The following is a 14805-nucleotide window of genomic DNA, read 5'->3' on the forward strand; positions in this document are numbered from 1 at the left end:
TAAGATGATATAAATTCTGTACCATAAAAACACTTAAAATGTTTCTCTAACTTAATCTCAAAGCTATCAAAACTAGACAATTGTTTTAGGATACAAGAGCTGTCATTAATTAAACTTTGAGGTAGGTTCATGAGTCCTGCGTCACCTTTATGTATTGAGCACAATTATGTGCAATTTTATTTCAAAATAAATCTGCACAGAGGTTCCGACCAACTTAACTGTATATCCATATATACAGCATGCCATAATGATAAACTAAGTGTGGCCTTCACTTTTGAGGTAGGGATATTGGGCTTTCATGTGACACGTCATCTTTATGTACCAAACTCTATGTGCCAGGGCTTCTAAAATTTTGAAATCACAATCGGTCAAGGCCTATCTACTGCAACCACCACCATTCCCTCCACAAATAATAAAAAATAATAACAGACCGGTTTCAAAAATCAGATTTTAGAAATGACTGCACACATTCTGTCACACATTTTCGTGATGTGAATTCTGTAAATAATTTTCACATGTGTCAATTTATAAGTGGTGGTTTAGAGCCATCATAGCCAATTTACATTGTAATTTATACAAAATCAATTTAAATGATGTTGTTATCTAGTTTCTGCTTCGTTTCCTAGGAGAAATGCTGCAATCGTAAATCTTTGGCCATCTCAGACCCCAAGGAAAGCGGACACACAAAAAAGTCATTGTTTTGGTAAAAAAAAAGGGAGTCTTACATTATAACTCTATAAGTGTACTATACCAACTCAGGATTTCTGCTGGCGATCAACATTGTCGCCATTTGTGACAAACGGCCGCAATGAATTTTTCATAATATTTTCTTGAATAACATAAGTGGAACACTCAGCTGTTTCCATGATATCAATTCAGTGTCAAGGTGATGTTATAAAACATCAAAGTCAATTTACACAGAGCAAAGTTATTGCAAATCACTCTAAAGGATGTCCCAAGTCTATTCTTGGATATGTGAATGACAAACAATGTTGGTGTATTACAAATTCTACATATTTACAGACTTAGCCGTCATTAGACCGAAATTATGAACAAATTTCAAACCAATTTTTTTAGCCATCTTTTCTTACTGAAATCGGTCCGGTGTGGTCAAAATCAGTCGAGGCTGGCAACTTGTTGGTTTTAAGATGCCCTGCTATTTGCATATATGCATCACTCCATAATGATTAAACTCCAAGTGCGACCTTTCAAGAACTTTGAGGTAGAGTCATGGATCTTGCATGAGACATGCAACTTCATTTTAAAATCGCTCTGAGCCCTGGACAAGACCAACAATACTATATATGCATGTAAGCAGCATTTTATAATGATAAACCTGTAATTGTGACCTCGACCTTTGAGGTAGGGAAGTGGGTCTTGCATGCGACACATTGTCTTTATGTGCTTAACACATGTGCCAAGTAATTTGTAAATACCACCCTGCATGACAAAGTTATGTGCCGACGGAAGGTGCCATTTTTATATGCCCACCTTTTGGGGCATAAAAACAGATTGTCTCAATATATCCAATGACACTTGATTTAAGGAGAAATGAAGAGGATTGTGGGAGTTGTGTTGATCACGTAATCATTTGACACAAGTGATGAAAATTATTGCAGAAACAGGGCAATTAAGACAGTGTAACAGACGTTCTTCTTATTCATGGTGTACTGAATTATCCTATTCTCATGGTGGTCATATTCTTACGGTTCTCAGCAAAGCTGGACTTGGACCATAAATGAGACTTTTTGTATTAATTGTAGTGAATCATTTTGTATCATTTACATATACAGTTTTAAAAGATTGTGATGTGAATTTTGAGAATTTAGTTTGAGTTTACTTCGTAACAGCCTTGAAACTTCAAATTTAGAACTATTGAAAGGTTTGCATATTTTTCAAAATTAAATATGGAAATGCTTAAAGAAATTGCACGATGACAGGAGAAGTGTAACTGGAACAAGGTACCGTCAAGACCAGTCTTATCAACAGTACTTATTTTGACATTGAACCTCAAAGTGTGACCTTGAGCTCTGAGGAACAGACCTGGGACTAGTATGTGACATGCCACTTCATGGTCATCATCATTCATGTCATTTATCATGGTGAAACTTCATGCATTTTTTTTTTCAAAATCCTGTAATGCATGGAAAAGATACAGCACGGTCAAGGTTCAGTCCAGATCAGTCCTATCATTGGTACTCATTAAATTTAAACATTTAACCTTTAAGTGTAACCTTGACCTTTGAGGTACTGACCTGGGTCTTGCGTGCGACTCTTCGCCTCATCATGGTGAATATTCATGACAAGTTTGTTGAAAATCCTAAATGCATGGTACTGTTATAGCCCAGACAATGTTCAGGTCCCTGACCTAACCTTTGGTGTACAGACCTAGATCTTGTGTGTGTTACTCCACGTTATTATGGTGAACCTTTATGGCAAGTTTTGTATCATGCATGAAAAAGATGCAGTCTGGACAAAGATCATTTAGACCTTTGATCTCTATGTTACCTTAACCTTGAAGGTACATCCCTGTGTCTTGTGCACAACATGCCAACAAATCATGGTGAACCTTCTTTTTTTTAAATCCTATATATAAGGCATTTTCAAAGATAAAGCCTGGACAAGGATCAATTCAACTTTTGAGCTTAAGCATGACCTTGACCTTTGAGGTACAGATCTTTGTCTTGTGCGTGACATGCCACTTTAGGTTTTGGTTAATCTAAGCAGTGTTTGTTTTTTAATTTCTATAATGCATGGTCAAGATAAAGCCCAGAAAAGATACAGCCTGAATAAGGATCATTTCAACCCTTGACCTCTAAGCTTGACCTTGCCCTTTGAGGTACAGACCTGGGTCTTGGCCCCGACACGCCACTCTATCATGGTGAACCTTGACGGCAAGTTTTTTGAAAATCCTATAATGCATGGTCAAGATGAAGCCTGGACAAGGTTCAGTCCAGACAGACAGACGCATGCACATACACAGAACCACCATCATGACAACGTTGTCTAGCTCACTACATACATGCAGTCTTAACAAAAATTGTTCCACATAGGATTGAATATGTGTTGACTTAAATGTAAAAGTTTTGAAACCAAATCTGATTGTCTAGAACTATTTACTTGTATTTTCATTAAAAGTGTGATTGTTCTATATGTTTAAACAATTTCCTCATTGTTTGTAGCATTTTTTTGACAAAAGCTTGCCACATTACATTTTTTGTAACAATATTATCCTAATATTCTGTACTTTATGCTCTATTTTTGTGAACATTGTGGTGCCAATGAATAGGTTGTTGTGAAGACCCATATGTTGTCACAAGTATAATATATGGTTATTTTGCACTCAAAACAAGGAAAGTCATGGGATAAAATCTTTATTTTGGACCATTGGAAATGAATTGCTTGCAAAAGCAATAAGAATGAATACTCACAAGGGATGTAGACAAGTTTTGTTATCTCATCTTACAGAACAATATATTTTCTCTCTGCAGTTAAACATTTGTGTGATTAATGATTTCTTTGCTACAGCAGTAAACTGTAACTTGCAATTGCCTTCTTTCACTAAACAAGTGTTAGCTGCAACAGTAAGTTAAATTCATATATAGATATTTGCCATGTAAAACTGGCTATCAGGAACTAAGGAATCTGACCCACAAAAAAAACTAGTTCTCTGATAGCTCTATTAACAAGAAACATCATTTTATCGGATGTGAAATGACAATATTGCAATCTTTCAAAGCAGAAAAAGCTTGTTTGTTATATAATTTTAGATATAATTTTTGAATGGTATTTTTCTGCACATACATATATTGAACTCTTTCAAATGATTTCAGAATAATATATTTACACTCTCTTGTACATTTTATGAACAAATGAATCATCGGCTTTTTAATTTCGACCCCTATTTACTATGCATAATTATGTTCGTTACACGCATCCTATATATTGTAACATATTTGTACAAGGTTCCATGATTTATTGCATGCATTGGTGATTATCAGTTAAGTGACCAGGGCCAATTATCGCTTTGCCGCTCACATGTGGAACAATTTCATGTGAAATCAGTATTCACTTTTTAAATCAAATTGGACAAATTGGACAGAGTACCATATTCATAATGACAATTTATTGATCCCTTCAAAGAGTATAATTATTAAAACTTGAGTGGGAGGCAAATGCAATCACAGTTTTATAGGAAAGTATGTTAGTAAGCTATAACGAGTGTAGACTAAAAGGGCGGCACTTTTTATTTTTCCTCAATTTTGTACATCAAAAATTCAAGGTATTTGTTTATTTTTAGACCAGAAAGTTGTTCTACTTGATACAAATTCATTGTTATTTAAGTTGTGGAATTTTCAAGCAAAGAATAGAAATATGGGAAAAATGAATTGGCAGCACAAAGTTGTTTACTTTTTTCTGACTAAGCTTACTCTCAAAAACCATATGTAATTTGAGAGTAAATTTACTCATCGCCGCGATTAGCTTGAAGAAGTCAGGAATACAACTGGGGTTGAAGTTAACTTCCAAAATAATATATAGTTATGAAGTAAACTTACAAAAGAACAGTTCGACTGTCTTGAAATTTCATAAGGTATTGTTTATTGGATACCTTAAGTACATTAGAAGATCAGGCAAACTGAACAAGTGTGAACATATTTCATCAAGGTTTTGTACATGGTGTCTAGTCTATGTCACTAGTTAAGCCTTAAACCCTAAAGTAAGATTTATTTTCAAAACATCAAGGTGAACAGGTAACATAAGCCCTGAAGAAATCTGAGAGCAATGAACTGGGTATGTACAGTTTCAAAATGTGTTATGTATATTTGAGTAAGAACCGTTTACCCTTCCTGGTTGTCAAACAGTACTTAACTTCTACAAACTCTCAGTTGAGATGAAACCTTGGACTCTCTGATTCTGACTCTGTTTTGCAACCACTCAGCCATCGCCAATGATATAGATATAATCAAAGCGCGAATGCGCTGAAAGACTATCTGTGGGCAAATATGTGAGAGTTGCAAATTTTATTTGAACAATGGGAATGGGTGAAGGGCACATATATAAAAGTGAAAACTTTGCCGAGGGCCAAGAGCGCTTGTGCCCACATTGGGCAAGTAAACAAACATAGCTATATCAATTTTATGGCGTCTGGTGTCATACTCTTTATGTAAAAGTCACTTCAATCGTTGTAATCCCCAATCCCCATGTATTTAAGGTTACAATGAATACCCCTTTCAATTGTTTCTAAAGATGTTTCATTGCTTTCATTATATATCATACAATAGGAAAGTATAATACATCATATATATCATTTCCTTTGATGAACATACACGTTTTGTTTAAGGAAAATCATTTTTTTACAAACAACTTCACCGATAATTCCTTTCAAAATGCACAGCTTATCACTACAGTCGACGTGTCCCCCATCCCCATGTATTTAAGGTTATAATGCATGCCCCTTTCAAGCGCTTCTAAAGGTTTTTCGGTGCTTTGATTAGATATCATACGAAAGGCAAGTTTTATGAACATATAAGTTTAAATTGTTTAAGGAAAATAATTTTATTTTAAGAACAATTTTACCAATAGTTCCTTTCAAAATGCAGACCTTATCAGATGGTTGTTTTCCATTGGTGTGGACAAACATGTGGTCAGTAAATGTATGTAGAAACTATTTTTAGATTATCGGTCAGTTAATGTATGTAGAAATTATGTTAAGATTATCGGAAATTGTCTGTTCTAAGAATGAGAATATGATTGTGCTATTTCAAGTTTTATTGATAAATTTATGTTATTTATGTTTTATGTAAGTATATTTGTAGAAATAGTACTATTGCATGTTATGAATGCTTCGCACTCTTTGAATGTTTTACAGGTTTAATCCGAACTATTTTGCTTGATCAAATGTATGCATAACTCACTGTCGTATCAGGGTATGTTTGCTGATATAAACTGAAAGCCTAATGTCTAAACCTATGCCAAGAATACACCAGAACGAAAAAATGAAAAACATCTTATTAGAAAAGTATACGCCTTAAAGTCATAGAAAAAATTGTGTTTTGTTATTGTATAGCAGGCAAATCATAGTATTTGAAGCATTAGCAACGCGAAACCTGAGAAACAACTATTTTGACATTCAGACAATCAATTTTGTTTCTCATCTCATAAAAGCAATATAAAAAATACACCATTACAAATAAGCTTGCTTCAGGGTCACGCCAGGTTATAATAACAAACCCTGCAGGCGATGGGATACTTGCGTTCGGTAATAATTTCTGAAACATCTTGGACTAAACTCAGAGTGAATATATGTTACCTTCCTATCAGAGCCTCCATTATTTTGACCCACATTAATCTGATAAATATAGCGATCTAAAAATAGTTATATTATGCTCAAAATATTACGTCGGGATACAGAAATACAGCACGGAAATAGCCGAACAAGCAAGAACTCATACTCCCACCCCAATACAACTAATCTATTTTTATGGCTTCGACGTCATTCATTCTAAACATAGAGCGCATTGCATGACACAAAACAAGAGGCCCAAAAGGGCCTATGCTCTACTGGCATGGCTTTTGTGGTCATATCAATCTACAGCGTGTATGTATGGGTAAAAGGCAACAGACATATAGTTTATGTTTTGTGTTTGGGTTACCTGAAAACGTAGCACGTTCAACATCTGAGCCCAGAAAGTATTGTAAGCAGATTAGTTGCATGAACTATTTTAATATGTGCCAAGTAAAAGTCATCTGACAAAAAAATAATGCTTTCAAAACTGTACTCATAGTAAAAATTTCCGTAGTTTTAAAAGTTAAAAAAAGTTGGTCAAAAGGTCAAAGTCAAGGCATCCTAGGACAACATTAATCAATTTGAACAAACATTCACAATCAATTGTGCTGAGATGGATGCACAAACACACAAAAAGATTTTCAAACCTTTCCAGATTTATGTTTACCAAACCTGTGAACCCTGGGTGTGGCCAGTAATGACACCAGGTGCATAACTTAAACATTCACAACCAATTTTGTTAAGATGAATGCGCAAACTACAGAACTTAAAGCTAAAAAATGGCCTTTGGGCTTTCAACAAGAACAATGCAGAGTAATTCACAAAATCAACTGCAGGAGCAAAAAGCAACTTGTCTCTCAAAATCCTAGACTTGTAAATTGTCTCCCTTAACTCTAGACTTGAATTTACATGTACATGTAAACTTGGCTAAAAATAGAATTCGCTCATGCAGACCTGGCTAAAAATAGAAAGCATTTCTTTAAAACTTTCATGGCCCATAATCTAGGCATTTATGGGCGGATCTGGCTGGTTTTCGAAAGGAACGGAGCTCTAAGCTGGTTTTCGAAAGGAACGGAGCTCTAATGGATATCTAGATACTGTACAAGTTTCATCGAGATACAATCAAAACTGATGACTGTATCGTGTTCACAACCAATTGTTTACACATTAGCATTTTTTTATACTATCACGGGCCATAATCTAAGCATGCATAATCTAGGCATTCATGGGCGGATCTGGCTGGTTTTCGAAAGGAACCAAGCTCTAATGGATATCTAGATACTGTACAAGTTTTATCAAGATACAATCAAAACTGAACACTGTATCGTGTTCACAACCAATTGTTTACAAAATAGCATTTTTTTATACTATCAAGGGCCATAATCTAGGCATGCATGGGCGGATCTGGCTGGTTTTCGAAAGGAACCAAGCTCTAATGGATATCTAGATACTGTACAAGTTTCATCAAGATAAAATCAAAACTGAAGACTGTATCGTGTTCACAAGCAATTGTTTACAGACGCACGGACGCACGGATGCACATACTACGTACACATTACCATCGCATAAGCTCTTCTGGCCTTTGGCCAGTAGAGCTAAAAATGGGTTAAAAGGACATAAAAAGAAGTAGTTCTTTGGATTTTGCGGTCTTAAGACTACCTGCGTGCATGCGCAGATAGTCTAAAAAGTGTTACTATAGTACTGATTAGACATACCTGTAGTATAGTATCGCCACTGCAACAAACACAACAGTGATGATAATCAAGACAGCAATACTTGCAGCAATACCAGCTCGCGCAACAGGGTCGTCTGTAGCTGAAATATACACAGCCACTGTCAGTATGGTCACAAGCTTAAAAGATATACATCTGGAAAGTGATCTCAAAGCAAAATGAGTAACTACCTCCTATATGTTAAACTTGATTAATAATGATCATTTCTATGTTTAACTTGATTGAGTCTCTCAGACAGATTTTATCTTAATGCATTGTTCTATAATTCTTGGCCTCTGGGTCATCTTCTTCATAATTATGAAGATAAAGCTCCATTAAAATCTAATCCAACAGTAATGGATAATGCAGCCTTGAACCAAATAAGAATTCTAAAATGTTACGAAACTAGAGTATGGTAATTTACAAGTTAAAAATATTTATTCTGTTTTGACTTGATTCATTAAGTTACTGTAACCACACATTTTTTTAAAATGTTAAAATACAACAAATAAAGCCTCAATTACTCAACAAATTAAAATTAGAAACACACTGACAACCAAATCATGGAGAAATGAGTGTAAAAATATGGGGAATGGATTATTGTAAATAAACCCATCTAGCAGTAGAAGTATATGTTGGAGGTACATGTATAACATATTGATGGTATGGTGTATGGGGGATGGTTGCCCCATTCAGTCAAATTTAACTGTAAGAAAAACTTCAAAAAACGGAAGTGAAAGTAAAACAATACGGTAATCATCCTCCTGTTCAAAACTAACAGCTAAAATTTAAGTCGGCACTGAAAGAACACTTTTCCCCAATTCAAAAAGTTTGCTGTTACTTATAGTCTTATGAGACGCATGCTATCTTGATGTCAGTATCACTTTTGACAATGATACACCATTGTTATAAATGTCCCTAAGGGAAAGAAACCTATTTTTGCTGTCTCCTATCTACGGCAGTCGCCCCTGGGGGCTGATCCAGCCTCTCCACAAAATAATTCCCCATCTATCTACCTCCACTGCTTCCATATTGCCCAATAACATCTTTACATACGTTCTGAATCAACATTCTGGCAACACAAACACTGCACACTACATTTTTACTATTACAGACTGAATAAAAATGGTATTTAAGTGATGGAAACCAAACGTTTGCGAAACAATATGACCACTGAAAAAATTATGAGTCAAAATGATCAATGAATACATTGCTTCTTTAAAGTGCGTACTGAAAACAATTGTAGTTTCTTACCGGATGCAGAGAACCAAAAGCATAACTTGTTCAAAATTGGGTAAATCCGGCAAATCATGTTTTTATTTAGACAAAGGCATTCATATTCTTCCAATTAACCGTCATCCAAGAGTCAACTGGATAATTGGCTCTGTAGGAAGAGAGAATTGCCTCATTCTTTAAGAAAACTGGGAAAACTTGAAAGAATTGTATGATAATAGCAATTGGAGATTTTTCTTCTTTATACAAAAGCCCAAAAAAGTCTGGTAGATTACATCTGTTCAAGTACAGAATGTTGGCAACTTAATTGGAAAGTAAGCCAGCCGCCTAGACCAATTTTGATACAGAATACAAGAGCATGAAACGTTCACATCAATTTCCAAAACAATTTAACTGGTTTCTAGAAAACCGCTGAATATAAGTAAATTTAAAACCGTTTTACAGATAATACAAAAACAATCTAATGTAATGTTTTCAACATTCAAACAACAACTGCAACAACTCTTAAATGATCACAAGTCAAAACCTGTTTTTCTCTTTTGCTTAAAACGTAAATTGTCACCTTATGCATAAACTAACCATGTTGTGCCTATATTTTTTATTTTGCCCAATTTTTCACTAAGGGGATTTTTATCATTTTGTTAAAAGTGCTAGAAAAATATCCAGTCAACCTATGACTGTAACGATTCTTTCACAATACACATCTCTTGCAAGCGGTTAAAAAAATCGGAGACAATTTTACAAGGTTTTAAAAACTACCAATCAATTTACATTTGAAATGCAGTCTTAAAAATGTAACCAGACTTTAAAACCAATTCAAACTAAAAGTGTTTTAAGTGAGAAACCATTCATCACTTCCAGAAAGCCATTCTATATATATATTTCATTGGACAACAAAAATTTTACAGACTTGTAATTCCATTTTTCTAGAAAATTCAAATTGTATGCATAACGGTAGTATGCTGCTTGCATCGTATAAAAAATAAAACACCATAATTTTGATATATGAGGATTGATCCAAAAATACTCAAAACTTCTAAATAACCCTCTAAATGAAATAAGACCAATTACGTATATACTGCCTTAATAGAAATTTGGCGTTTGTATTCATTGGAGGCTTTCTAAATGTCTCAATATGAATCCTAACAGTTATCCTATTGGCAGATGGTTAAGGAGTGAATTGTGTGATTGACGTCATTATTGGGGTATGAATGCAGTTGGGCTGTTTAAAGTGTGTGGTGTCCGAAAGACTCCACGCATACTTAAACAGCCCAACTGCATTCATATCTCCGATTATGACATCAATCATGCAATTCATTACTTCTATTTACACCAATAGTACATTATTTCTTTTCAGAGTTGTTAAATAGTTACTTAATTTCATGTAAGAAAACCTTACAGCAATGTTTTCTCACCCCTCCTGTAAAAAGAACAACCTGACTGTATCTGGAAGCAGTTTATCATATCACATCACAATAACGCGGGGAAAATTAAATCACTACAAAACATTTGTTAACATTAAATTGAAACGCTAATGACAACAATATAATTAACAAATCATAAATTAATACTTTTTAACATGTTGATTAAAGTTTCCGTGGCCTGCTGATACAAACAATGTCAGTATAAACAATTTTCATTTTATATAAAAACATGATGATTCATAATCCAAACATATCCAAGATGTTGCGTTCATCGGAAAATATTTGCAATTGACGAAATGCTGATCAGTTAAGGAATAGAAGTTTAGGTGTAAAATAATGTGCATAGACATAAGTAAATTATTTTGAAGATCAATAAACAAGAAGGATGTTTGAAGCATGTTATATGTTTTTTTGACTAATTTCCATTAGTATTGAGTAAATAATAAATTATGACAACAGCCCTAACAAAGGGGGAATCAGGATTTAGATACAATTATATTTTAGTTAAACCTTATTTCTTCTGGAAAAAAGTGGTGGTCAGGCTTTCGGCACTGTTATGTTTCAGAGGTCTTATTTCTTCTGGAAAAGGTGGTGGCCAGGATTTAGGTACTGTAATAAACCAAAAGCCTTATTTCTTCTGGATAGAAGTGGTGGCCAGGATTAAGATACTGTTATGTTTCAGAAGCCTTATTTCTTCTGGATGGAAGTGGTGGCCAGGATTTAGGTACTGTTATGTTTCAGTAGCCTTATTTCTTATGGATATAAGTGGTGGCCAGGATTTAGGTACTGTTTTGTTTCAGTTGCCTTATTTCTTCTGAAAAAAAGTCGTGGTCAGAATTTCAGTACTGTTATAATTCAGGAACATTATTTGGAAAGAAGTGGTGGCCATGCAGGATTTAGGTACTGTTATGTTTCAGTAGGGTTATTTCTTCTGGAAAGAAGTGGTGGCCAGGATTAAGATACTGTAATGTTCCAGAAGTCTTATTTCCCTTGGAAACAAGTGGTGGCCAGGATTAAGATACTGTAATGTTTCAGAAGCCTTATTTCTTCTGGAAACAAGTGGTGGCCAGGATTAAGATACTGTAATGTTTCAGAATCCTTATTTCTTCTGGAAACAAGTGGTGGCCAGGATTAAGATACTGTAATGTTTCAGAAGCCTTATTTCTTCTGGAAACAAGTGGTGGCCAGGAAATAGGTATTGTAATGTTTCAGAAGCCTTATTTCTTCTGGAAACAAGTGGTGGCCAGGATATAGGTACTGTAATGTTTCAGAATCCTTATTTCTTCTGGAAAGAAGTGGTGGCCAGGATTTAGGTACTGTTATGTTTCGGAAGCCTTATTCCTTCTGGAAACAAGTGGTGGCAAGGATTAAGATACTGTAATGTTTCAGAATCCTTATTTCTTCTGGAAAGAAGCGGTGGCCAGGATATAGGTACTGTAATGTTTCAGAAGCCTTATTTCTTCTGGAAAGAAGTGGTGGCCAGAATATGGGTACTGTAATGTTTCAGAATCCTTATTTCTTCTGGAAACAAGTGGTGGCCAGGATTTAGGTACTGTTATGTTTCAGTAGCCTTATTTCTTCTGGATAGAAGTGGTGGCCAGGATTTAGGTACTGTTATGTTTCAGTAGCCTTATTTCTTCTGGATAGAAGTGGTGGCCAGGATTTAGGTACTGTTATGTTTCAGTAGCCTTATTTCTTCTGGATAAAAGTGGTGGCCAGGATATAGGTACTGTAATGTTTCAGAAGCCTTATTTTTTCTGGAACAAAGTGGTGGCCAGGATATGGGTACTGTAATGTTTCAGAATCCTTATTTTTTCTGGAACAAAGTGGTGGCCAGGATTTAGGTACTGTAATGTTTCAGAATCCTTATTTCTTCTGGAAAGAAGTGGTGGCCAGAATTTAGGTACCGTCATGTTTCAGAAGCCTTAGTTCTTCTGGAAAGAAGTGGTGTTCAGGATTTAGATACTGTTATGTTTCCGTAGCCTTATTACTTCTGAAAAATGTGCTTTAGTAAACTTGTTTTTTTTTCTTAATTGAATACCATTTTGTCTATTTGTCTCAAATCTAGGGCATTAAACAGACAAAATGTATCATAATGAAATATTTTGATTAGTTTATATATCAAGTATGAGACTTTCATCGCTTTATACAGTGACCCTAAATAAAACAGAGAATGACATCACTAAACAAAGTTCCAAAGACATCACACATCCCATTATTGGAGTCCAGACAAAATATTAACTTTTGCTTCAAAGATGTCTGACTTCTTACAACAGTTCTGTACAGAATTATTATTAATCACTCCATATTTAATGAATAAATCAGCCATTTCTTAACAGGAATCGCAGAGAGATCTATAAAATTCTTGTCAGGAAACTGTAGAATCTACTTAATCAATAAGATTTCAATCACACCATTCAGTACTGGGTGGGAGTTCTTGGTGAGCAATTTCCAGTGATTAGGAGATTGATTTACTATCTGGGGAAATATTACTCTTAAATACACCATATTTGTTCGCAAATTTAAATTAAATGTTAAACATCTTTTTGTGTATAATCATGTTAAATGGAATGATTTTATTTCAAACAATTTGTCATAGCCACCACTTGTTTCCAGAATTGTCATAGAACAATGTGAACTGATTGTGTCATAGATAATCCATTTTAATAAAAAGTTCCCTTCTTTACAATAACAAATCAAATATCATCCACAAAAACTACAAGGCTAAACAGTGGAATAATTGCTAATTGGCACAATAAAACTCTGCATTTTTGACAGAATCGCATGACAAATGGCAATTTCATAAAAGAAATACCTTTAAACCAAAAAACAAAAACAAAATATGTTGATAATAATCTGCCCAAACCACAAGAGAAAAACATGACAGCTAGTTGTATTGTCTCTAGATAGTTTAAATATTCTTCAAACTATCAACTGTCTTGCATTGTAATGTATCTACCATATAAGCCCTATACTATATAAAAGCGAATGACGAGCTAACTTAGGTTACCAAAAGGCACTTAAAGTTTCGAAAGAGAATAATCAAGAACATAGATGACTGAAGTTTCCTCAACATTGCATACAGATCCTTCATTTAACAGATAGATACATTCTTTGAATAAATGGGATGACTTTTGTATTCAAATATCAAGACTGTTTGCCTTTAACAATGAACATATGGAAATCACAGCAAAACTGCTTGTCTATAACGACCCTGGTGAAGAAGAAAACAATCAAATGTCTGTAACAAACAGCTTAGTGGTCCCTTGTTTTATTTACAGCTTAGAAGTCCCTTGTATATTCAAAAACACTTGGAAGTAAAAACACTAAAACCAAAACCAGCACACACAGTACAAACAACTTTTTGTTAAAACCCTTCATTTTAAAAAAAAGTATATCAATAATTTAAAGCCATAATATTAAACCATAGTTCAGTTACAAACACAGAAAAATTGATGGTGCGTTGTTAAAAATTAGGTAACACACAAAATATATGGAATGATTCAGCTGTATAAAATAAGGACACAGACAAATGTCAATGTACTACAAGAACATTTATTCTTATTCCATCCCAATTTGACATTTGTATGAGATAATCAAATTTATAAATATTCTTATTTCATCTTTTAAATTTTTTACAGAATAATTTTCCAATCAATGCCAAAGCATGATTCAAAATTAGTTTACGTAGATATTTCATCAAATTGTACATACATTTATTGCTGAATTAAGTCTAATTGTTCTTCCTTCATATCGTATGGGATCTATTATGTTCCATTTATTATATAAATGATATACTAAACTTATTTTACAACTTTTGATATGTATGTTTCTTTCACTATCTGTTTTTAAATACATTTTGCAAAAGCCACTTTTAGCCAAACCTTCTATCTAGCTGAATCATTCAAAATAATCAAGGGTAGGTGCAAACAGTAATGGCCACAGCAAAAAAAAGATAATAAACGTTGGAACAGAACTGCCCCGCCCCGGGCAGGGGGTTAGTTTGTTCCCAAAACACATTGAGGGATACCGGTGTTTCTATCTTACACGGAAATATGCTGTCAAAATCCAGTTTTTCACATCTAAGGCCTTCATAATTATCGTTACAACTGAAATGTACAATCACAAAACATCTTATAATTATACAAAC

At 34.3% G+C, this 14805-nt stretch overlaps 2 protein-coding genes across 8 annotated transcripts in view; one reads left to right on the forward strand and one right to left on the reverse strand.

Moving 5' to 3' along the window:
- LOC128205618 (protein gurken-like) overlaps positions 1 to 14805 on the reverse strand; it is a 54139-nt gene that overhangs the window by 18387 nt on the left and 20947 nt on the right. For all 7 annotated transcript variants that reach the window (XM_052907399.1, XM_052907408.1, XM_052907419.1 and 4 more), the window contains 2 exons: positions 14703 to 14764; positions 8002 to 8101 (listed from right to left, as the gene is read on the reverse strand). In XM_052907399.1, the coding sequence (XP_052763359.1) occupies positions 8002 to 8101; positions 14703 to 14764 (162 nt within the window). The remainder of the gene's footprint in view (positions 1 to 8001; positions 8102 to 14702; positions 14765 to 14805) is intronic.
- Positions 1 to 14805, forward strand: part of LOC128215800 (uncharacterized) — a 50607-nt gene that overhangs the window by 487 nt on the left and 35315 nt on the right. The window lies entirely within an intron of this gene.

The sequence above is a fragment of the Mya arenaria genome, chromosome 2, assembly GCF_026914265.1.
Source record: "Mya arenaria isolate MELC-2E11 chromosome 2, ASM2691426v1".
In the NCBI taxonomy this organism is placed as follows: Eukaryota; Metazoa; Mollusca; class Bivalvia; order Myida; family Myidae; genus Mya; species Mya arenaria.